This window comes from Zeugodacus cucurbitae, chromosome 5 (genome assembly GCF_028554725.1).
Source record: "Zeugodacus cucurbitae isolate PBARC_wt_2022May chromosome 5, idZeuCucr1.2, whole genome shotgun sequence".
NCBI lineage: Eukaryota > Metazoa > Arthropoda > Insecta > Diptera > Tephritidae > Zeugodacus > Zeugodacus cucurbitae.
Genome location: NC_071670.1, coordinates 3,677,952 through 3,704,247, shown reverse-complemented (window position 1 = coordinate 3,704,247; position 26,296 = coordinate 3,677,952). Strand labels below are relative to the sequence as shown.

The window sequence follows — 26,296 nt, the reverse complement described above, 5'->3', positions numbered from 1 at the left end:
TCACTTTGGTATACATAACCCTATATCTAACTCGTTTAGTTTATAATACTCTCTATAGCAACATTTGTTGCGAGAGTATAAAAATTAAAGAAAAGAAAAGCAAAACAATTGGAAACATGAAGAACATTTATGATCGAAAAAAATGAGCACATAACAATACAAATTCCAACAAAACAGCTGCACTGAGGCCTAACGTAAGAAAAAATAAAATAAAATAGCACGCGCAATAAAGGGACGCAAGCAATAATGATAATGGCGCTGTTGCTGCTGGCATCTCGCGGTTAAAGGAGATACAAAAAACTCAACACACACCTACACACGCACGCAAGTGGCACAACAATGACCACGAGCTACTCAAAATAAATACTACGTGCAATAATAATAATAACAATAATAATACGCAGCGAACGGGAAAAAATCCAAAGCAATGTGCTCAAATAAAAACCGCGTAAATTATGTGGTTTGAGCCGAGGCAAGCAACCATTCAATTTAAACGTATATGCCAATTTATGTTGTTGTTTTTGTATATTTGTAGGTGTGGCATATTTGACAGCGCTGTTTACGTAAAGCGGCTGCAAGTGCGTGGTGTTTACGCTGATTTAATTTTATTTTGTTTTGCTTTCGTGTAAAATAAATGTGTAACGCATGGTGATAAGGTAAATTGATGTTGAAACAATTAAAGCGCATGCAAATAAGTAAGCGGCTATAAATGGCTATGAAGTCTGTAATATTTTCGGTGAAAGATGTTGTATAGCTGTACTTAAATTTAATTTTTAAATTTTATTAAGTGGTGCTGTAGTTATGCCGTAAAATTAGCGTTTTACGTTATGTTAAGTTTTATGTTACGTTAAGTTTTAAGTTAAGTTAAGTTTTAAGTTACGTAATTTTTTTAGTTTATTTTTCTTGAATTAAAATAAGGTTAGTAAGTTAAGTTTTAAATTTTATGTTAAGTTTTATTTTACGTTATGTTTTAAGATAAGTTAAGTTTTAAGAAACGTTATGTTTTAAGTTTTTCTTGCATTACAATAATGTTAGTAAGTTAAGTTTTAAATTGCGTTAAGTTTTATGATAAGTTAAGTTTTAAGTAACGTTATGTTTTAAGTTTTTCTTGCATTACAACTAAGTTAGCCAGTTAAGTTCTAAGCGATGTTAAATTTTAAGTTAAGTTAAGTTACGTTCAGTTAAATTGTAAGTTATTTAAATTTTTTTTTAATTACAATAAAGCAAGTAAATTAAGGTTTAGTTACGTTAAGTTAAACTTTAAGTTATTTTAATTTTGACGTTAACTTTTAAGTTTCATTAATTTTTAAGTTTTTCTTGAATTATAACACAATGCAGTTAGTAAGTTAACTTGTAAGCTACGTTAAGTTTTAATTTAAGTTAAGTTACGCTAAGTTTAATTATTTTTTAATTACGCTCAAAAGCCATCTTAAAAATAAAGCTAGTAAATTGAGTTTCAAGTTACGTTAAGTTTTATGTTAAGTTAAGTTTTAAGTTACGTTAAAGTTTTCTATTTCTTTTTCCTCTTGAATTGCAATAAAGTTAGTAGGTTAAATTTGAAGTGAAATTATGATTTCTGTTACGTTAAGTTTTATGTTAAGTCAAGTCTAAAGTTAAGTTATAATTTTCTGTTTCTTCTTGAATTACAATAATGTTAGCAATTTAACTTAAGTGAAATTATGATTTATGTTAAGTTAAGTTATTATGTTAAGTTAAGTTTTATTTTAAGTTAAGTTTTATTTTAAGTTAAGTTTTAAGTTAAGTTACATTAAGTCTTATTTTTGTTTTTAAATACACTCAAAAGTCATCTTAACATCTTTTATCGCTTATCTCACCAACACCGCTTACTTTCTTTTAAATACCTGCATCCTGCCAGCTAAGTAATCGCATCAGTAATCATTGCAAATAGCTACGAGAAAAGCTATCCATTTGAGTAGTAGAGTATTATCCAAACGCTTTTCACACTTACAATACTACACGTACATACTTAACATGCTTAGCTCACTACTTACTGCCCACCAACCAACAACTACTACTTGTACTCGTACTTCTACACACAAGTACTCTCGCACTTATCCACTTAGAACGACGCCTACTTCGTTACATCGCAAAAGTAGCAAACTGGCAAACTGAGTAAAAAAAGCAAATAAATAATGTTGAGAAAACAAAAACAAAATGTCGCGCCGCTGACAGCGCAAGGACTTGTTAAATATGTATGCTAATCGTGATATGCTTGTAAGTTCATCTACATACAGCGCTTAAGGCTACACTCGCAGCACAACCAGTGTGCTGTGCAAAGCAGTAGCAGAAAAATGTGTCGGACCGTTGAAGCTTTGCTTAACGCTTGCCATCACTGGCTGCTTGCAAGGTCATTATAACGTAGTAGTAGTTTTGCTACAACAATGTCAGATGTCAAATATATGCGCTTAAGTGCTTACAAATTTCTATGCTTTATGCTTTTGATATGCTTCTTAAATAATATTCTTGTTTCTTTTTTTTTTTTTTTACTCGCTGTTTTAATGAATTTATGTTGAGCTTCACACTTGCAAATGGTTTTTTTTTATTTCTCACTTGACACACTTAAGCACTTTAAGTTTTGACAATCTCATTATGTGCGCCGTACAAACCAAAATACATACAGACATACGTATTATACATACGCACCTAAGTATGTAGTTTGTGTAAGGAATTGCACATTGCTTCTTCCTTCAAGCGCGCGTTTGCATTGCGTAGCTTCCGCTGCAACGCAACTCTTTAACCTAATTTCTTGTTATGCATTACCGTAAAAATGCCAACGTATGTATATGCTTTACGCGTTAGTAACGTATCATACGTATGCGTTAAAAACTTGAGCATTTCAACGTTGCTGCGTCCTCCTTCTCTTGCACAGAACTTACTTAAGTTGTAAGCTTGCGAGTTGTCAGTTGATTTTGGCGTTGATAATTTTTCAAAGTTGCAGTAATGCGATTTTTTCTTCTTGAAATGAGAAGGGTGAAAATGCATTAAGTTATCAACGTGTGCATTACGGTGAGGAAGCATAGAAGCGGAAATATACTTAAGAATCATTTAAATAATATTTTCACGGCAACATAATATTTCTCCTGTATAGGTTAGGTGGTAGCTACTTCGATAGCTGAAACACACGTTGCTTTTGCTGACTAAAACTTATAGCTAGGGATGAAGAGACTTTGAGATCATCATATATCTGTAGAGTCGTCTAATTTTGATTCAAGCCCAGTTTATAGAAGTTTTACAACTCAAGATGTGTCAAACTACATTTATCTAGTGTAGGTTAGGTTAAGTTTCCTTGTGGAACAACCGTTGCTTGTGAAAAAAAGCATAGGTATGGAACAGGAGACTTATATATATTCTTGAAGCGCTACGAGATCATCAAAAATATGTAGAGGCTTCTCATTTCGCTTCAAGCTCATTTCACTGTAGTTTTACTACCCAAAATTTGTCAAGCTAAAGCTCGATAAATGAGGAGAAAGTGTGGAGATTTTTGTAACTCGTAAATTTTTTAAATTTAAGACCCACTATTCTTCTCTTTCCGATAATCGAGATCAAGAGACCCTTATACATATATAGTGTTGAAGCGCTATGAGATCATCATACATCTGTAGAGGCTTTTAATTTTGATTCATGTCGACTTGAACAGAGCTATAACATCCACGACTCATCAATCTTAGTCTAGCGAAAGCTCCACAAATGAGGAGAAATGTCAAGATATTTTTATATATAAAGTCTTATTCAAAAGAGACGCTACATAGTAGACCGATAGGTACAGCAAACGACGCCGCGCTTTTGACATTTCTCTTCAGTAAGCCATTTGCCATTTCATCATGGAAGGATATACGATCCAACAACGAGTCGAAGTTATTAAAATTTTCGGAGTCAATGACCTTAACTTTAAGAGCGCACGTCGAATTTATTGTCGGTTCATTTCTGGCTGGATGGCTTCATCAATAAGCAAAATATACGTTATTGGTCAGACAGCAATCCATACCTATTCCATGCAATGAGTCACCATTGCATACCGAAAAAAAAACAGTTTGATGCGGTTTATGCGCCGTCGTCATCCTTGGGCCGTAATGTTCAAGACCGGCACGTTACTGTGAATGGGATCGCTACCGCTCAATGATAACCGAATATTTTTGGCCTGAATTGGATGATATGGACTTGGGCAATATGTGGTTCCAACAGCAAGTGGTCGCCGCAAGCCACACAGCGAATGTCGCAATCGATTTATAGAAAACCAAGTTTGGTGAACGTGTTATCTTATGAAGCGGCTCAGTTAATTGGTCGCCTCGGTCGTGCGATTTGACGTCGTTAGACTATTTCCTGTGGGACTACGTCAAGTCTATGCCAACAAGCCAGCGACGATTGATGAACTTCTTATGAATATCGAACGTGAAATTGCAGCAGTATCGGCCGAAAACCCTTGACATGGACTACTTGTTTCTGGAAACCTACCCATCTAACGACGCCATACTATTGACACAACTATGTCGATGGACGTACTCTATAACACTGTCCAAGACTCTCAAACTTCGTTAGTTCATATTTTTCCTTCGAGATAAAGTTGCATTTTACAACAACTAAGCGAACACTCATCCCGAAAAAATAGAAACAAATTCTTTCAATGTATTGGAGTTTCGGTAGTCGTGACCTGCTGGAATCTTGACTGTTATCCTTAAAGGTTTTTAGCTCACAACTTTCAAATCGCCCTCATTGGCACACCCTTTACGTAACTGTGATGCAATTAAAAAATCGAGCAAACTATTTATAGCAAAAATTAAACATAAGTTTAATAAATTGCCTGCAACCGCATCCTTACCGCACGCACCCACCCACTGCACCGCACTGTGTGCACTGCCTTAACACTTTAGGTGTTGATGATCACCCAACAAAGTTGCATTAAGTTAATAAAGTTGCTGACAATGTTGACTGCCGGCTGTTTGCCAATGCAACTGCTGCAGGGGATGCTGCTGCTGCTGCATTTAAACGTACAAATAGCGGCACTTGAGTGCTGGTGTCGCTGGCTGGCTGGTGCATTGCGCCTTTTTGCAGCAATGAAATATTAGCTACGGTGCAAAGTATGTCACGTAGAATAATGAAAAATGCGAGTAAAGGCAAAAATGAAATTAGTGTAGCGTAGTGTAGTGTAGTGAGAGAAGTGAGTAACTCACATGTCGGTATAAAGATATGTATATGAGTATGTATCATATCACCGCCCGTGATAAGTAACGTCTCTACGGTTCAGACGTGCTACGACCGTTATTTACTGTTTATTGCGACAGCAGCAGTACATAAATGTGCGCATATGAATGAGTGGCAACAGTAGCAAGCAGCTGCTGAACTTCACGCTACTGCTTTTGGATTGTAAGTAGTACGATAAAGCTGTAAAAGACATGAATATTATTATAGTGTTGTAAAATATGCGAAAATGATTTTCTACTTGCTTACAAAATGAAATTCAAATAAGCTTGTGTGCTTTAATGCACAGCTAAAATTTAATTATTTCAATAGAACATGGAAAGTGGGTAGTAAAATTAATTTGGGGGGCGTCGTTTGTGTTGTTGTTTGTCTAATAAAAAGATGTAGCAACATCCAGATAGTTAAACTAATTCGCTTGCATTTAAAGATCTATCGATTAATCGATTACAAAATGCCTAGCTGGTTCAAGTTTCATATAAAAAAAATCAATTTGATTTTTGTAGGTTATTTGTGGTGTTGTTTGCTTCATAAAAAGTTCTGACAGTATCCAGTTACTGCAAATATATTACTTCCGGTTAAATGTCTATATATTAATCGATTAAAAATATTTAGTAGACTCAATTTCAAATGAAATATATAAAATTTGATTTTGAAACGTTGTTTGTGTTTTTTTTTTACCTCCTAAAAGGTCCTATTAGCATCCAGTTACTTCAATTAAAAAGCTTCCGTGCAATGTTTATCGATTAATCGATCAATAAATGTCTAGACAGTTCAAGTTTCGTATTAAATAAATGAAGTTTGATTTTCCAACGTTGTTTGTGTTGTTGTTTGCCTCATAAAAAGTCCTATCAGCATCCAGTTCCTTCAAATCGTTTACGTTTATTATTTATCGATTAATTATCGATTAATTAATTGAATAAATAGCCAGACAGTTCAAGTTTTAAATTAAACAAATACAATTTAATTATTAAAGGTTGTTGTTTCGCTCATACAAAATTCCAGCGGCATCCAGTTTCTTCAACTAAACCTCTTTGGTTTAAATAACTATCGATTAATCGATTAAAATATTTTTCAAAATGATACAAAGTAAGCTATTTAAAATCCCGTTATTTCAACTAAAACGCTTCCCTTGAATGCTTATCGATTAATCGATATTGAAATACCTCAGAAGGTCAAATTTTACTGAAAATAATCTGGGGAATGAGTTGTTTTTGTTGTAGTAAGTTGTTAGTTTCTCTCTCGGCGAACCAAAATCAGACTCTACAAGTCGCTTATGGTGCAGAAGCTTGGACGATGTCAACATCAGATGAGACGACACTAGGAGTTTTCAAGAGAAAAATTTTGCGCAGGATTTATGGTCCTCAGAACATTGGCAACGGCGAATACCGCAGACGATGGAACGATGTGCTGTATGAGTTATACGATGACATTGACATAGTTTAGCGAATAAAAAGACAGCGGCTACGCTGGCTAGGTCATGTTGTCCGAATGGACGAAAACGCTCCAGCTCTGAAAGTGTTCGATGCAGTACCCGCCGGAGGAAGCCGAGGAAGGGGAAGGCCTCCACTCCATTGGATGGACCAGGTGGAGAGCGACCTGGTTACACTTGGAATCTCCAACTGGCGCCTCTCTCTCAACAATAGTTCTCATCGATTCGGCTATAACCGGCTAAGCGGTTCAACGCCAATCACATACATACAGTTGTAAAAGGTCTTGACAGTATCTCGTCACGTCAATGTTTATCGATTAATCGATTACAAAATGCTCATACCAGGCGAATTTAAGTTTAAATTAAGTTTAAGCTCTTCAATAAAATATTTACATAAATTCACCGAAATCCTCAAAGCAGAAGCTTGAAGAAAAATCAACAATCTGCCACTCGTGACATATTTGCGACCGCAAGCTCTGTCAAAAGTAGCGGCAAAACACAGCTGTTGCTTTGAAATATGTACCATACATGCAACTCATTAATCATTAAGTCTCATGCAAATGAGCTGCCAACTTTCTGCAGCACCCCTTCTCAACGCTGACAAGACAATTTGTTACTTTTTAAGCCAAAAAAAATATTTTATTTCAATGTTTATTGTGGTGCTACGGCAATTTGTGTGTGTGTTTTATTTTTATTTATTTTTTTCATAAAACTATTGTTGTTCATGCGTCTAAAAAGGGCAAATATTCTAAAATAGTACAAAAGCAATAAAAATAAATACAACTTAACGAGCATTTGATAACTGTAAACTCTAATTTTTTGTTTGTAACGTTCTGTAACTTTTCGTATATGTAAATGAGTGTGCGCCCAAACTTCGTCTACCACTTTGTTGTAATAATGTTTGTGTGTTGTAGTTTCCAGTTAAAAAGTTACAAAACTATAAATATTTTATTCGCAGCCATCATTTAGAAGGGTTAAAAAGCCACCGCCACACGCAATTCAATTGTCGCCTTTTTACGAGCAATAAAATTTTCAATTTGTTGCATAGTGTATACAAAAATTTTGTTGAAATTGTTGTTGAAAATTGAAAAAAAAAGTTGTCAGGTCGTAAAACTGTTGCATGTGCATAGGTGAGTGTCATAAAAATGGCGAATAGGCGGCTTAATGTTTCCATAGTTTTACAGCGAAAGAGATATTTAGTTTCACAGCTATGTTTTTTTTGTCAATTTAGACATTTTTTCGAATACTAAAAAATATTCTATTACACCTAAATTTTTATTTATTTAGTTGGTTTTATTTGTGAACTTATAGAGAGCTTATACAGATTTTTTATTTTTTTTTTTTGGTTGAGAAGTTCATTTGACAGTTGTTGGTTTAACAAGTTGATATTTTACACAGAATTTTTTGTGGGAATTATTTCTGAAAATAATTTATATCTGCTGCCTTTAATTCGCCAAGTAATGGATAGTAGCGAATCGAATAAACTGCATTTGTGGTACCAGGTTTCCTAAAATTTCTTCTAACCCAACCACAATTGTGTTGCACTTCTTCCTTTGGTAGCGAAATTCTTCTTTCCGCGTCAAAAAAATTGTTTACTAATGCCTTAGTTCAGAAAATTCCAGGCCAGACATGAACCATACCTACCTAACCCCTTAGTTTGTTTGCTTTAAACAATTATAATTAATTTAAAATCTGAAGTTTTTTAAATCAGTAAAAGAAATCTTTTTATTTTCATTTTTGACAACAATTTATGGTTTGAGCCATATTTGACCGTTGAAAACTGGTCTAAAATGTTTAAAACTGGTCTACAATTTTCACAATAATAAAACTGGTCTAAAAATTAGACAATAGTAAAACTGGTCTAATATTTTTAAACTGTCCTTAAATTCTTAAAACTGGTATAATTTTTTAAAACTTAGTAGCATTGAAGTAAGCGGTTATACCATTGCGATGAGATATTCGCATACTCTCTTGTTTCAAATTCTACTCGATAGCTTTGTTGTTGCTTTTATATTCTATGTAAATTTTTTTTGACAAGAGAGCAGCGCTCTAAGATAGCGAGTAGAAAAATGGGGAATCGAACACAACTTTCATTTTGCTCTCCTCGAAAGTTGAGCCAATTTCCAAAACTCATATTATACAAATTTTAAAGACTGAGCAATCAGTTCTTTAGAGTCATTTAGTGCTTGATTAAGCATTTAATGAATTCAACTAACGGAAAGTTATAACGTTTTATACATAATGCAGTTATCGAAAAGTATTTGTGATCGAATGCAAGATCAATTGTCTTTAATCTACGAATGTTTTACTTCAACAAAAAAATATTAGATGTGTTAAAAAAATAACGGGAATTTTTAAATTTAAAATTTCGCTGATTTGGAGAGTCCATTCCCAAAATTTCTCAAATTCAGTTGTTTTCATTGCTTACTTTGTCTGTAACAGCCGCTAAGGTTAGACATGTTTTATGAGCTTGGCGATTTTCGTTTGTTAAAAGCTCACACTTCGTTATTTGCTCGTGAATTCTTGGCTAAAAACACTACTGTTACAATGCCCCAGCCTCCATATGTATGTGTATGTGATTGGCGTTGCAACCGTTTAGCCGGTTATAGCCGAATCGACGATAGTGCGCCACCTGTCTCTCTCCTTCGCAGTTCGGCGCCAGTTGGAGATCCCAAGTGTAACCAGGTCGCTCTCCACCTGGTCCCTCCAACGGAGTGGAGGCCTTCCCCTTCCTCGGCTTCCTCCGGCGGGTACTGCATCGAACACTTTCAGGGCTGGAGTGTTTTCGTCCATTCGGACAACATGACCTAGCCAGCGTAGCCGCTGTCTTTTTATTCGCTGAACTATGTCAATGTCGTCGTATAACTCGTACAGCTCATCGTTCCATCGTCTGCGGTATTCGCCGTTGCCAATGTTCTGAGGACCATAAATCTTGCGCAAAATTTTCCTCTCGAAAACTCCTAGTGTCGTCTCATCTGATGTTGACATCGTCCAAGCTTCTGCACCGTAAAGCAGGACGGGAATCATAAGCGACTTGTAGAGCTTGATTTTGGTTCGTCGAGAGAGGACTTTACTGTTCAATTGCCTACTCAGTCCAAAGTAGCACCTGTTGGCAAGAGTTATTCTGCGCTGGATTTCGAGGCTGACATTGTTCGTGTTGTTGATGCTGGTTCCCAGGTATACGAAATTATCTACGACCTCGAAGTTATGACTGTCAACAGTGACGTGGGAGCCAAGACGCGAATGCGCCGACTGTTTGTTTGATGACAGGAGATATTTCGTCTTGTCCTCATTCACCTCCAGACCCATTCGCTTCGCCTCCTTATCCATGCGGGAAAAAGCAGAACAAACGGCGCGGTTGTTGCTTCCGATGATATCAATATCATCGGCGTACGCCAGGAGCTGTACACTCTTGTAGAAGATTGTACCTTCTCGGTTTAGCTCTGCAGCTCTTATAATTTTTTCCAGCATCAGGTTAAAGAAGTCGCACGATAGTGAGTCACCTTGTCTGAAACCTCGTTTGGTATCGAACGGCTCGGAGAGGTCCTTCCCAATCATGACGGAGCTTTTGGTGTTGCTCAACGTCAATTTACACAGCCGTATTAGTTTTGCGGGGATACCAAATTCAGACATCGCGGCGTAAAGGCAACTCCTTTTCGTGCTGTCGAAAGCAGCTTTAAAATCGACAAAAAGGTGGTGTGTGTCGATCCTCTTTTCTCGGGTCTTTTCCAAGATTTGGCGCATGGTGAATATCTGGTCAGTTGTCGATTTTCCAGGTCTAAAGCCACACTGATAAGGTCCAATCAGTTTGTTGACGGTGGGCTTTAGTCTTTCACACAATACGCTCGATAGAACCTTGTATGCGATATTTAGGAGGCTGATCCCACGGTAATTGGCGCAGATTGTGGGATCTCCCTTTTTATGGATTGGGCAGAGCACACTGAGATTCCAATCGTCAGGCATGCTTTCTTCCGACCATATTCTGCAAAGAAGCTGATGCATGCACCTTATCAGTTCTTCGCCGTCGTATTTGAATAGTTCTGCCGGTAATCTATCGGCCCCCGCTGCTTCAGCCTCCATATACGCCATGTATATTCCGTGTGACTTTTTCCTATTTTCAAAAATAAAGAGAATCTTCAAGGGTTGTCGTTTTACAAGCATACAAGAAATCGTTGAATGAGCCAAAGGTCATTCCAAAAATTGAGTTTGAGAAGTGTTTCGAAGATTGGAATAAGCGCTGATAAAAGCGAATATAATAAAATGGGTACCATTTTAAAGAGGCAACATTATTGTAAACATAATTGAAACAACTAAGGAAAGGCTAAGTTCGGGTGCAACCAAACATTTTATACTCTCGCAATTTATTTAGATATTTTCTATCCTATATTTTCGGTGAAAAATTACCCTTAGGCACTGAGTTCTTCATGTTTGATATCAGGGGCCTTGAAAAGTCATGGCTCGATTTTAACAATTTTTCCCCAAGTGATGTCACAGATCAAATACAGTATTTGTGTAAAGTTTTATTTCGCTATCTTTATCGGTTCCTTATGTATAAATTATAAAGTGAACGAATCAGAAGGATTCAAAATTGAGTTATATGGGAAGTAGACGTAGTTGTGAACCGATTTCGTCCATATTCCACCAGTGTCATCAGGGTGTCAGGAAAATATTATATACCGAATTTCATTGAAATCTGTCGAGTAGTTCTTGAGATATGGTTTTTCACCCATAAGTGGGCGACGCCACGCCCATTTTCCATTTTGTAAAAAAATCTCAATTTGGTGTTTCTGACGTTTCTCGTTAGTGAGTTAACGCACTTTTAGTCATTTTCAACCTAACCTTTGTATGGGAGGTGGGCGTGGTTATTATCCGATTTTTTATTTTTTATTTTAGTCATTTTTGGACTGTATAAGGAAACGGCTAAAAGAAACGACTGCAGAAAGTTTGGTTTATATACCTTTATTGGTTTGCAAGATATATACAAAAAACCTATTTGGGGGCGCGTCACGCCCACCTTTCCAAAAAAATTACATTGAAATGTGCCCCTCCCTAATGCGATCCTATGTTCCAAATTTTATTTTCATAACTTTATTTATAGCTTAGTTATAGCTCTTTATGTGTTTTTGGTTATCGCCATTTTGTGGATCCGATTCCGCCCATCTTCGAACTTAACTTTCTTATGGTGCCAAGGAACACGTGTTCCAAGTTTCATTAAGATTAAGTTTCGTTTAGTTTTAGGATTTACAAACAACCGTTTTTGAACACACCTCAAATGTATTTATACAAAGCTAGATGCAATAATTCTCTCAAATAATTATACATAAATTATTGCTACAAAATTGAGACCTCATTATACCCACATTTACTAAGTAATGAATACTCAATACTAACACTGACTAAACAATAGCATATGTAGAGTCCATACATACATACATCATATCTATATTTTGTATATCTGTATGAAATTAATTGCGGCTGGCCTCTTCTTCAAATGTAAGTATGTCGAATACTCGACAACTACCTAACGGTTACTAATAGCGGCCTGCCACTCAATTATCTGGCAATATGTAGAATATATGTGGCACATATTGTAAATGTTAAATTGTCAATTATGCTGATACTGTTTGCATTGAATAAATAGCATTGAAGTAATTTAGAAAATTTAATCGTACTGAAAATTTATTATTTTTGCACGTATAACATATGAAATTTAATATTATTTAAACAGTCCCATATTACACTCACACTTTTAATTGCCTAATAATGAGAGTTATAGCATATGCAATAGTATTTTCCACCCCATTAATAATCTGTTTCATTTGCATAAATAGCCAATTAAAGCTTATGTGATTTGTGTATTTGTAAAGCCGCTTAAAATTTTGCTTTACACACGCCCACGGAACACAGCTTAACTATGCATTTCTCTGCACCGCGCGACGCTAAAACTATAAAACCTTTAGAATTTATACACTGTGTCATTTGCTTTCACTTATTTCGTGCACATGAAAGAGGACAAAATTATAATAAATAGAGATTTGAATTAAAGGAGCGGGTTTGAAGCCTTGAAGGGAAGCTCTACTCTCCGGTTTGATTTCAGTTTCTTTGTGTTTCTATATTTGCGTTAGGAAACCCTGTAGAAGTTGCTCAAAAAGATCAAAAACCCATCGGAAACTTTACCTAGTACCTAACCCTTAAACGCCTGCCGGTTCCTCCAGGAACCAACCGCTATTTTTGTAAAATTTTCATGTATAAACATGCATTTTTAAATATTACATTACGTGACCTTTCGCTTTGATATACCCGTTAACTTTTAGTGCAGTCGCCACTTTTGTGAGAGCTTTGTAGTCATTTACATTATGACTTGAGTAAGTAATAATGACCAATGAAGTGGTTTTAGGAGATCGAGCAGGATGGCCACATATCAATAAAATGTGGATTTTTGTAAAAATATATATTTAAAATGTATTTCTCTAATGAGCGCCTAGTGGTTCCTCAAAGGACCTCCCAATGAAATACCCTGTAAAATCTAAAATAATAATTTTTAAGAAAAGTCGTAGAACAAATGTTGTTTGTAACCGACAATTATACTACATATCAAAATTTGTGAATCGGAGTTATCAGGCTTTTAAGGGCTAAGAGTAGCCGACTCAATTCGTAATCCTATAGTTCTCTGGCTTTGGTCAGCTGGGGGAAGTCCATGTAAAAGCTCAAAAATCGATAAATTTTTTTAAAGGTGATAAAATTACTTAATTTTTTTTTTAATATTTTTAAAGGTAACAAAATAATTAAGTTTTGTTTTTTTAATTTTTTTTATAATTTTTTTTAAATACTTTTTTTTTTAATATTTTATTAAAAATATTTTTATATAATTTTTGTATTCTCATTATTTAAAACTTTAATTTAAATTTTCATTAAATATTTTTTTATAAGTTTTTTATAATTTTTTTTTAAATAATTTTTTTTTTATATATTTTTTTATATAATTTTTTATTCTTATTATTTAGAATATATATTTTTATATACTTTTTTTATCTCATTATTTAAAACTTTAATTTTAATTTTCATAAAATTTTTTTTTAATAATTTTTTTATACTTCTTTTTATATTTTTTTTTATAATTTTTTTTTTATAATTTTTTTTAAATAATTTATTTTATATATTTTTTTTATATAATTTTTTTATTCTTATTATTTAGAACTCTAATTTTAATGTTAATAAAATGTTTGTAATAAATTATTTTTAAATAATTTTTTTAATATTTTTTTTAAATTTGTTATATAATTTTGTTATTATTTTTAATCTTTAACACAATTCTATTGAATTTTTCTAAAATACACAAATATTTTTTTCTTTTTTCTTTTCAAAATGGCAGCACAGCATAATAATTTGTCTGCTGCCTTCGACGCAAGGTCCCAAACTTCGCTTTTTATCACTTATCAATCACTGCACGGACGGAAACAAAAATAAATAAATATTTCTTTTAGGACATATTAACCGAGACTATAAACCTATAAAATAGTAAAAATATATAAAATTCGACTTAAAAAGGTCAAAATTTAGGATCATTTTTTTTTACATTCTTTACTAAAAAAATTTATTTTTATTTTTTAATTTAATTTTTATAAACGCGAAATATCCATAGTAATGTAGATAAAGACCTCACCAAATTTCTGAGAAATCGGTTAATAACTTTTTGAGTTATGACAAGAGCAGTTTTTAAAAATAAAGTTTCGAGATAATCGCGTTAAATTCATTCCATTACATTAGTGTTAACTTCATAAATTTTCTAAATTTTTTCTCTCCCATCAGTACACGCTCAACTTACTGTATTTTCAATTTATAAAACAATTGATTTTTTGAAAATTTTACATGAACTCCCCCACTTAAAAAAGACTTTCTCACCCTAAATAACTGTAGCAATTTTTTCCGCACTACTCTCACTACTGCCGCCAAGTTTATTAATTTCTTTTTTAATAACCGCTCAGGTATGCTGCTTTGAAGTGTTTACCGTTTGCCACGTAAGCTTACAAAAGTTTATTTTAAAATATTTTTTCAACTCAAGAATTTTCTTTGCAACAATTTTCCACCATTTTACGCTTTATCATCACTTTTTTTCTGTTGTTTTACTTGCAGTAACATTTTTTTCCAACTAACTCTAACAAAGCTTTACTGGCTGCTGCACATAAGGCAAAGCACAAACGCCAACTCTCTACAACGCCACAATACATTTATGGCTTGCCATAATCATAAAGCCAACAAACTAAGCACCACATAAAACGCCAACCCACGCAACTAACCTAAGCCCGCTTAATTTTATGCCAACTTAACGCAGCTCTACTACGAGTACTTGACTTCAACTGAACTCAACTGAAATGTGCTGAACTCGTACGCACAACAACACGGGCCAACAACAACAACTGTGGCTGTGGTTGTGCTCAACATCACCCGCTTCCTTGAGCTTATTGTGCTTACCGTTTTGTTATTATATTTACTATATCCTTTGCTAGCGCCTTATTTGTTGTTGTTGTGTTCTATTTGTTACTGTTGTTGGTTTATGTTTGACTTTTAATTAGCACCGGACCGAAAAGCACACACTTATAGCCGACCGGCCGGACCTGAGACTGATACTTGTTTATATGTATGTATGTATGCATGTAAAAAAATGTGGAAAACCAGCAACAACAACGTAAACCTGTTGCGGTTACCGAGATTGAGGTTATGTTGCTGCGATTGATTACCACTTTGTTTAATTTTATGTATGAGCTGTTGGAAAAAATTGGCTGCTGCATTGCGATGGGATTAAAATTTTAAAGTTGTTTAAATTTTCATTTGTAAAACAATTGTTTTTTAATTCAAATATATTAAATTAATATAGTAATTTAATGGAAGATAAGGGGAAAAATTAGTAATGGTACTTTAAATAAAATAACTATATTTAGAATAAGTAAGGAAGGGCTAAGTTCGGGTGTAACCGAACATTTTATACTCTCGCAATTTATTGATGTAATTTTATAAAGACAACACAATTCGACCCATATATTCGGCATAAAGTTCAATAGAATAACGAAAATCACCATAAATAGTATATGGGGACTGAGATAATTCCTAAACCGATTTCACTCGTTTTCACCACCAAGATACAATGTATCGAAGACTATACGCTCCCTTAATTTAATATTACTTATAATCAGGTATATGGGATCTGGGGGAAGTTATGACCCGATTTTTACCATTTCAGGTACAGAGAGAAACTGTTATAAGAAAAAAAATTCAGAAGGAATGAATTACATAAAAATATCTGAGGGATTTACCTATATTTTCGGTGAAAAATTACCCTTAGGCACTGAGTTCTTCATGTTCGATATCAGGGGCCTTGAAAAGTCATGGTCCGATTTTGACAATTTTTCCACAAGTAATGTCACAGCTCAATTACAGTATTTGTGTAAAGTTTTATTCCGCTATCTTCATTTGTTCCTAATGTATATATGTATTATAAAGTGAACGAATCAAAAGAATTCAAAATTGAGTTATATAGAAAGTAGACGTAGTTGTGAACCGATTTCGCCCATATTCCACCCGTGTCATCAGGGTGTCAAGAAAGTGTTATATACCGAATTTCATTGAAATCGATCGAGTAGTTCCTGAGATATGGTTGTTGACCCATAAGTGGGCGACGCCACGCCCTTGTTCCATTTTGTAAAAAAATCTGAGTACAGCTTCCTTCTGCCAAATTTGGTGTTTCTGACGTTTTTCGTTAGTGAGTTATCGCACTTTTAGTAATTTTCAACCTAACCTTTGTATGGGAGGTGGACTGTATAAGGAAATGGCTAAAATAAACGACTGCAGAAAATTTGGTTTATATATCTTTATTGGTTTGCGAGTTATATACAAAAAGCCTATTTGGGGCGGGGTCACGCCAAAAAAATTACATCCAAATATGCCCCTTCATAGTGCGATCCTTTGTACCAAATTGTATTTCCATATCTTTATTTATGGCTTAGTTATGGCACTTTATGTGTTTTGGGTTTCGGCGTGGCAGTGGTCCGATTTTGGCCATCCAAAGCAACCTTCATATGGTGCCAAGAAACAAGTGTGCCAAGTTTCATCAAGATATCTTAATTTTTACTCAAGTTACAGCTTGCACAGACGGACGGACGGACAGACAGACATCCGGATTTGAACTCCACTCTTCACCCTGATCACTTTGGTATATATAACCTTATATCTAACTCGTTTAGTTTTAGACAACCGTTATGTGAACAAAACTATAATACTCTCTTAGCAACTTTGTTGCGAGAGTATAAAAACGCCGAAAGAGCTAAAATCGAGTTAGAAAAGGTGTTTCGACGATTTGAAGAAGCCCCGGCATAAGTGCATAATAGCGAATGGGGACCATTTTGAAGACGACGATATTAATGTAGACGAATGACTGAATATTTATTTCAAGAAACGAAAATTCCTGTTATTTTATGAACACAATAAATATTTGTTTCAAAATTCGAAAATTCCCGTTATATTTTTAACATACCTCGTATATCTATCATATATCTTTGTATTCTCGATGTGTATATGGGTTTCTTCAAAGCATCTAGCAGATGATCTTTCGAACTCAAGTGAAATATTTCTTTAAAGACTAAATAGTTTGAGTGCTGTTTAATAATTGAGACGTTTCATAATCATTATTACCATTTGCTGGCATTTTTAATATATTTTTTTTAATATTTAAGCGCTAGTTATTACTATTAAAGAGTTAACTATCCATATAACCTCACTTTGACCTAATCAACAAGCTATAATTAACAACTTTTATCGCTAAATAAATTTCTAAAACAATCAGATTACTAATAAATAAGCTAATTATTCACGAATTATCAATATTTGATATTTTTCAATATTTAAGCGCTCGTATTCACTGTTAAAGAGTTAATTTTCCATTTAACCCCACTCACCTACATTCTATAATAGACAACTTTTATCGCTAAATTCATCACTGAAACATTTTGATTACTAATTAATTACACGAATTATCAACTGATTATTCCACTGATTGGTTCAACTTTATCTTTTCCCCATCAAATTGACACGCTTCAATTATTTACCGTTTAACTTTGTCATTATTAACTTAACACCATACACACACACACGCAGAAAAACGTAACGGTTTGTGGAAAAAATCTCAACATAACTCAACAAAAAATGAACTGAAAAAAGAAAAAAAAAATAAACAAAATAAAAAAAAATTAAATCGAAAAAAAAACAACTGAAACCAGAAAAATAACAAAAACAAAAAAATCTACAACTAGAAAAAAACAAAAAACAAAAATAATAATAATAAGCAACCAGAAAATAATCTACACAGTCAATTAAATTCACAAACTCAGTCAACGCTTACGGCAGACAACAACAACTCCATATATAAAATGTCAATACAGTTGAAATTTCAATTTTAATTTCAAGTGTAAAACTATATGCGACATAATACCTCTGCGGCGTGTCTACTAAATATTTAGTTACAGGCAGGGATTACAAAAATAAATCGTGTTAGATTAAGTAGATTTAGCCATAAGCGCTGTGAGGCAATATGCGACAAAAAGTGAGTGCATTTTAATGGATAAACATATAGACTATAGACTACATAGATTTGTTCATATATACATATATAAATATATTTCTATTTGTTTATATAATATATATATATATATATGTATATTATACAATAATTGTGCGTTGGTTAGATTAGTTAGTTTTTAGGTCAATGCTGGCTGCAGGTTTACTATTTTAATTTGCAGCTTTAAACGCTATAAAAGTTGCCAGCTGTGCTAATTGAGTAGGCTGATTAAGCTGCAAGCCATGTGACAAATTGAAAAAAGTTTAAAAGGAAATGGGAAAAACCAAGAATATCTTATTCAAAGGTAATGCTTAAGTTAAACTAAAGAGTATAAGCTGCTCAGTTTTAATGAGAATGCGGAAATTCAATTTAAATGAGAAATGTTTCAATTAGAAATAATAATAAAAAGAAATTGGTGGTTTACACAGAAAAAGCAATTTTTTTAAATTTCTTCGAACCATACGTGTTATGCACCGCATTTTTTTTATTTCTCAGAGAGACCTTATTACCTTAACTTATGTTAAAAGACTCATATACAACGCTGTGTGGAGAGAATAGCGAAAACGCTGACTAAGCTTTACACCTTCAAGCTGTTTCTAACCAACTAAAAGTAATGAATATTAGAAGTCTGACGGTTTAAGTGCAAGTCGTCAACTGGCCACGTCTATCTTGATCTGAAAGCGAATACAATACTATCCGCCATTTGAACGCAAAATTAACTAAAATTGTGGGTTTTCTTAATATTTGAAGTTATTTAAGCAATTGAACCAACAGTGCGTATGAGTAACTTTTTAGTTCCCTGAGCGCTATCAATTTTTTTTAGATTAAATTAAATGTATGTAAATTTGATTAAAATGTTGAATATAAATGCAGATGATTTGTTCAATATTTTTGAATAGAAACATTGCATATTAAATTAAATTAAATTAAATTAAGGAAATTGACCAACAGTGCGTATGAGTAACTTCACACTGCTTAATACTTTCGTATTCTTTTTTTTATTACAATTATTTTTTTAATTATTAAATTTAAATGCAGACAATTTTTTTAATATTTTTTAATAATAACATTACATATTAAATTTAATTTTATTAAGCATTGATTGGTCAACAGTGCGTATGAGTAACTTTTCAATGCATAGAGTTTTCGAATTTTTATTTCAATTAAATTATGTAAATTCATATAAATTTAGTAAAAGTATTAAATTTAAATGTAGACTATTTTTTTTAATATTTTTTAATAATAACATTACATATTAAATTTAATTTTATTAAGCATTGATTGGTCAACAGTGCGTATGAGTAACTTTTCAATGCATAGAGTTTTCGAATTTTTATTTCAATTAAATTATGTAAATTCATATAAATTTAGTAAAAGTATTAAATTTAAATGTAGACTATTTTTTTTAATATTTTTTAATAATAACATTACATATTAAATTTAATTTTATTAAGCATTGATTGGTCAACAGTGCGTATGAGTAACTTTTTAGTTTTTTTTCAGTTAGATTATATATATTCATTTAAATTTTATCAAAATATTAAATTTAAATGCAGACTATGTGTTTAATATTGCATATTAAATTTAATTTAGTTAAGCGAATTGGTCAGCAGTGCGTATGAGTAACATTTTCAATGCTTAGAGCTTTCGAATTTTTATTTCAATTTAATTAAATGCATATACATTTTACGTTAAATTATTAAATTTAAATTCAAAATATTTATTTAATATTAAAATTTATAAGAATTAAAAATTAAAAACAAATTATTTAATTGTTTAAAAACAAATTTAATTTTTTTGTTATTTATTTTAATTTAAAAAATTTCAATTTTTAACGATAATTAAATTAAATTTAAACCCTTTTTAATCAAATAAATCCAAGTGAAAAATTTAATTTTTAAAACAATTTGCATATTTTGCTATTTAAAATTCGAATGCATATTATTTTGTGCATATGAATATTTCAATTACAAATTGTTATTTGTTTGAAAAAAATTTTAATTTCACCAAAAAATATTTAAAAAATTGTATTTTGTAAAAGTATTTCATTTTAATTAAAAAATTATTTCCAGATATTTTTTCAATTTTTATTTTCATCTATTTTAATTAGAAATATTTAATGTTAATTAAAAATTTGTTTCTATCACCAAAGAAAAATATTAAATTTTAATCAGAATCCATTATTTCCACATAAAATTTTTATTTTTATTAATTTTCATTTAATTCATTTAGTAATTTAAAATTTGGTTTAATTTTTTTATAATTTTAATATTCTACTCATTTTTATCACATTTAAATTTGGAATTTCATATATTATAATCTTAAATTGTTATTCGTTGTAAAAAAAGTAAAAACAGTTCACTTTTTAAGGTTAGGTTTTAAATTTCTTAAAAATTAATGCTGTAATAAGGTATTTTACATATTAAATTATGCAGCTGAAAGTTATATTTTCCCAAAAAAAATAAAAATAATTATTTTTATTTAAAAAAAAATATTTAATTTGAATTAACAATTTATTTCCATGCAAATTTTTTCACATAATTTTTTTTTTTTTTTATTAATTTTTATAAAAAAAAAAAACATTTAAAGTTTACATTAAAAAAATTAATAATTTTCATAAAAAATAATTTATTGAAAAATTTTCACTGTTGATTTTATTATTTTTTATATTTTTATAGTTTTATAGCATAATTTGTAACCATCACACTTTATCACATTTAAATTTAAATTTAGAATTAATATTTTTAAATTTAAATTTGAGTTTAATTAAATTTATTGCTAACTTAAATTATTATTTCTATCAAAAAACAATTTTTTTTTTATTTGTATTAAAAAAAATTTTATTAAACAATAATATAATGAACAACTTTCAAAATCGTTGTTTATGTTTTTTTATAGTGTAAAGCATAATTTGCATCTATCACATATTGTCACATTTAAATTCGGATTTTATTTTTTTCAATTTCAATTTGAGTTCAATAAATTTATTCCTAAATGAAATTATTATTAAAATATGCAATATAATGTTTGAAATTTTATTGAATTATTATACTTACCAGTCAAAATTGTTACTTTTTTACGCAATTTAATTTTTATTAATTAGTTTTCCCACATTATTTTTTTAATTTTTTATTTAGTATCTTTATTTTAGTTTTCATTTCCTTTGGATATTTCGTGTTTATTGCGCACGAAATATGCTTATTTGCAATTATTATTTCGTAAATTCCACTATTTCAGCAGCATGCAACAGAGGTGTTGTTAATGTTGTTGTTGTTGTTCATAAAATTAACACTCCGCTAAAAGCATTTACCGTTATTGCCAATCGTAAAATAAAACGAAATATGTGCATATGAATATGCATATATGTATCTGTATGTATGTATGTTTGTATATTTGTATGTACGTTCGAGTGAGCAACCAACAACACGCGCCGTTAAGCACCACTCACTTGATAAGACAGAGTGCAATTACAACAACTCGCACAACTTCAATCAAAACACTCAAGCAACACAGTGCAATACAAAGTCACAAACACACACACGCACGCACAAACATAACACAAACATACACAGACTCCAGTGTAGACTAAATGCCCGCAGGGTACTGTTTACATTTGACGGGTTTCGCACAGTTGAAATTCAAAAAAAAATACAGTTATATTGCTCTGTGTTTTTTTGTTTGTTTTGTTTTTGCGCGCGGTTGCTGACACAATTGTGACTTTAGTTCCGCTCTATGTTGATTTCCTTTTATGTTTTATGTTTTATTTTTAGTTTTACTTTTACTTTTCTAACCCACTTTGTTAGAATTGTTTTATGTTGATGTTGGTGTTGATGTTGATGTTGTTTATGAAAGTACCGTTAGATAATACATGCGAACGCACTGTTGGCCAACGAAGAACTAAAAGTGAACATTTTGCGCTGTGGCATATTTGGCCGTTAGGATGCTGCGAAGCGAGCAGAAGTTACTTATACGTCCTGTACGCCGTGTCAGGCGGTGTGAGTGGTGACTATTGAACGGTGTTGCCATAGTGCTTTGTTGTGAGTTGATTACAGTTTCGATTGTGTTATCGATTAATATATCAATGAAATCATAATTTGTGAATAAATAAAAGAAATTTAGGGAATATAATGAAGTTTAAAAGGTAAATTAAATAAAATTTAAAAAATTAAATAAAAAAACTGAAAAAATAAAATATAAATAATAAAAATGAAAAATAATAAATATAAATATAAATAATAAAATGAAAATAAATATATATAATTTAAAGAAAAATCCAAAAATATAAAATATAAAAATGAAAAAACAAAACTAAAGTAAAATTAAAAAAAATAATAAAATTTTAATAATAAACTTTACAAAAAAAAAAATATTTAAAAATAAATTACATTCAAAAATAAAATTAAGTATAAATAGAAATCTAAAAAATAATAAAGTAATAAATATTAATGTAAAGAAAAATGTGGTAAAAGTAATAAATTAATTAATTTAAGTGATTATAATAAAATAATTAAAATGAAAATCAAGACGAATAAAAAAATGTAATGTAACATATAAAAAACAAAAATAAAATGAAAATAAAATATATAAAATTTAAATATAAATAACAAAAATGAAAAGAAAATTAAATCAATTACATATGAAATTAAAGTAAAATATAAATTTAAGTATAAAAAAAAATAAAATAATAATAATAATAAATATAAATATAAATATAAAATGTAAAGAAAAAAATGGTTAAAAAAATAAATGAAATTAAGTGAATATTATAAAATAATAAAAATGAAAATAAAGACGAATAGAAAATAAAATTAATATAAAATATAAATAACAAACACAAAACGAATATAAAATAAAATTAATAAAATTTAAAAAATAAAAAATCTATAAAATATAAATAACAAAAATGAAAAGAAAATTACATAAATTACATTTTTAAAATAAAGTAAAATATAAATAGAAATCTTAAAAACAATAAAAAAAAATAATAATAAATATAAATATAAAATGTAAAGAAAAATGTGGTGAAAAAATAATAATAATATAATACAATATACAAAGAAAGTGCAAATAAAAAAATAGAAGCTTAAATTACAATGGTATTTATACAAAATATATTTTTCATTTGAAGCTATTAATAATTTTTGATTATTTTTGTGGAATAATTTTCTAATATCCAAGAAAAAATTACAAAATTATTATCTAATAAATTTAAAATTTTGTTGTTTTTTAACTATTATTTTTTGTGAACTTATTAGATTTAAATAAAGTAAAATTTATAAAAAAAAAATCTAAGAAATTTAAAATAAAAATAGAAGGAAAATATAATGAAATATATGTATGTAAGTTACATTAAATAAAATAATAATAATAATAATAAATATAGAATATAAAGAAAAAAGTGGTGAAATGATATGTAATAAGGAAAAAATAAAAATAAAAAAGATTATAAAATATATTCTATTATAAAATGAGTAAAAAAATAAAAAAATAGGTTGCATTTTTTTTTATTTCAAGCTATTAAGCTCATTTGTAATTTAAATAATTTTATAATAATCAGAAATATTATAAATTATTATTTAAGAAGTTTTAAATTTAATGCTTTTTAAATCTTTTATTTTCTGTGAACTTATTCGATTTTATTAAAAAACTTAGTAAGTTTACTGCTCTTAAAAGTTGTATAGTTTACAAATTTTACTAAAAATAAAATAAAATAAAATTTTAAGTTAAAATAAAAATTAAAAAATATTACACAGTTTGAATTACTTGCTGAAACCCAAAAATTGTACATAATGGCGTCTTTTTTGTTTTAATCGTGTTGTTCTTCCATCAACGGCGTACGCTTGCTGATGTTGTTGTTGTAACGGTTACTCAAACTTGCCTAACCCAGCTAACCTAAAGTAATTGTCATCGAAGTCATCTAACGGGAGGCCCAGAAAACAAGCTTTTTTTTGTGTCTTCAGGGATGATTTTCTGTCTGCTTGCTGCTCTTATCTTGCGCCCACTCAGTTGGGTGTTTCCTTTTACGATGCGCATACAAAGTGGAGGAGTATTTAAAGTGTTTATCGCAGTAATTGCAGCTGTACAGCTGATTCCCAGTATGGGTTGTCATGTGCTCCTGAAAATCGCAAAAACATTTAATTTATGATTTAATACTAGAACAGCATACTTACCCGCAAACGCCGCGTTGTTTTGTATTTCCGCGCACACACATTACAAGCATGCTGCTGCCGTTCAATGCCGTGCGACAAACGTTTGTGTGCCTGCAATGCGACAAGCGACCCGAACTGCTGCTCACACAATTGGCAGGCGTACACGCTGTCTGCGACCGCGTGCCGCTTCATATGCGAAATCAACGTAGATTTGTGCGCCAGCCATTGATTGCACACCGTACACTGTACGCGTTGCAGTCGCTCTTTGGCGCTTGACGTCTCCAGCTGCGCGCCGTGTTGCGCCAAATGACGCACAAAACACCACTTGCCGCTCACCTCACAACCACAGTGTTGACACGAAAATAACTTACTCTTATTGTGCAGTCGCTTCATATGCGCGCGCAGGCGTGTGGTATTCGCAAAGCTGCGTAGAAAATCAAAATTATAAATATACAACTTTTAACATTTTTTTTTTGTTTTTTTTTCTTTTGTGAAAATCACCTCTTCGCACATAGCGCGCACTGCTGCTGTTCCGCACCGTTTGTGTGTGTAAGCGCATGTTGCCGCAAGTAGCGCGCTTTAGCAAATCGCGCGCTGCATATTGCGCACTCATGCAACAGCTCTATTGCTTGCTGGTGCTGCATCCGCATATGATTGAGCAGACAAAGACGGTCAGCGAAGTTTGTGGCGCAGTCGGTGCAGCTTTTTAGAAAACAAAAATCATTAATTTACAAAAAAAAATTATTCATTAGTTTTACTTACGAAAAATAGGCGGGATTACGATGCACATGTATGTGATCTAATAGCAGACCGCGTTTATAAAGACGCTTCTCACAACAAACCACATAACCATTGCAATTGTGTAGTTGCTTGAAGTGCGCTTTTAACACTTCAAATGATTTCGTTTTAAATGTGCAAATGTCACATGTCAACTGCATGTGCAGCGCTATCAATTCGTCCTCCGCTAACAGGCTCTTAGTGTCTATGAAAAAAATAAGATAGTGATTATTGTACATCAAAACAGAAAGTAAATTAATATTGCTGCATACCAGCTTCCGGTGACGCGGTTTTGTTCCTTTTTGCTTCAGTATTTAAGTCTGTGGTTTCTTGCGTTAACATTTGTTGCTGCATATCGTCACGCCGCAAATGTACACTTCTGCGTACGCTCATTTCAGTTACAGTGGTTTCTGCATCTGATGACGTTGATGTGTCCTGCTCTGATTCAGTATTTAAGTCTGTGTTTATTTGTGCTATCACTTGTTGCTCCGTTGTGTCCGTTTGTTCAATTTTAATTATTTCGAAATGCGTATCCTGTTCATTTGGTGTATTGTTGTCTTGGTCTACAAACGCAGGCATCACAGCCGTAATGGTGCTTTGCTCTTTAAACACGCGCTCTTCCGCGTCGCTACTCGCTTTAATGCTTTCTATATTTTCAACTGTCTGTAAACCTACAGCCTTGCGTGCTATGGCGATATTTCTGTTATTGGTAGCTTCATCACAATCCTGCTCCAACTCCTTCACCGCCTGTGGTACGTACTTCGCTTGGCGCTCAGCTATCATCAAACAAAACTTGCGAAAATCATCTACGCTGGTCCAGCAATTCACACATATGACATCGTTGCTAGTAAGCTTTAAGTATACAAAAATTAAATATTTTAACTTTCCATGCAGCCAAGATTAAGAACTTACCATAATGCCGATATATTTGTGCACGGTATGCAATATGCTTGTTGAAACATCACTACCCTCAGCGCGTAACGGTATTAATAATTTCGTTTGATATATACACAAGCTGCAATAATGTGAAGACATTTTGCAAATGTTGCGAGTGAAAGTGCAATTTACATTTATATTTAATATTTATTATTTTAATACATTGACGCCTACAATACA

The 26,296-nt window shown here is 31.6% G+C and overlaps 2 protein-coding genes across 5 annotated transcripts in view; both read right to left on the bottom strand.

Moving 5' to 3' along the window:
* LOC105208641 (uncharacterized calcium-binding protein B0563.7) overlaps positions 1-22,300 on the bottom strand; it is a 32,089-nt gene extending 9,789 nt beyond the window's left edge. The window contains exons 1-2 of one of the 3 annotated variants that reach the window (XM_054231640.1): positions 22,031-22,300; positions 21,311-21,550 (exon numbers count right to left, since the gene is read on the bottom strand). The gene's annotated coding sequence lies outside the window, so the exon portion shown is untranslated. Of the gene's footprint in view, positions 1-21,310 lie in introns of all 3 variants that reach the window. The other 2 variants (XM_054231639.1, XM_029038048.2) reach the window with 2 other exon arrangements.
* Positions 22,301-23,820: 1,520 nt separating this feature from the next.
* LOC105208642 (transcription factor grauzone) lies at positions 23,821-26,227 on the bottom strand. 2 transcript variants are annotated; one of them, XR_008471374.1, is made up of 7 exons: positions 26,093-26,227; positions 25,453-26,032; positions 25,166-25,385; positions 24,905-25,105; positions 24,425-24,827; positions 24,018-24,369; positions 23,821-23,948 (listed from the first exon to the last, which is right to left on the bottom strand). XR_008471374.1 is itself a non-coding variant. In XM_011178606.3 (6 exons), the coding sequence occupies exons 1-6, from the start codon at positions 26,213-26,215 to the stop codon at positions 24,211-24,213; spliced, it is 1,686 nt and encodes a 561-aa protein (XP_011176908.1). In that variant the 5' UTR covers positions 26,216-26,227; the 3' UTR covers positions 23,842-24,210. The 2 variants fall into 2 exon arrangements, 1 of the variants encoding a protein (XP_011176908.1); XM_011178606.3 differs by having other exon boundaries at positions 23,842-24,369.
* Between the last annotated feature and the right edge of the window lie 69 nt (positions 26,228-26,296).

Bases quoted from the DNA above. Each gene is read 5' to 3' on its own strand.
- LOC105208642 (XM_011178606.3), bottom strand. From the start codon at position 26,215: ATGTCTTCACATTATTGCAGCTTGTGTATATATCAAACGAAATTATTA. The intron at 25,386-25,452 runs GTATGCAGCAAT...TTTTTTTCATAG, and splicing joins AACCGCGTCACCGGAAGCTG to ACACTAAGAGCCTGTTAGCG. The intron at 24,370-24,424 runs GTAAGTATGCTG...TGCGATTTTCAG, and splicing joins AAACAACGCGGCGTTTGCGG to GAGCACATGACAACCCATAC.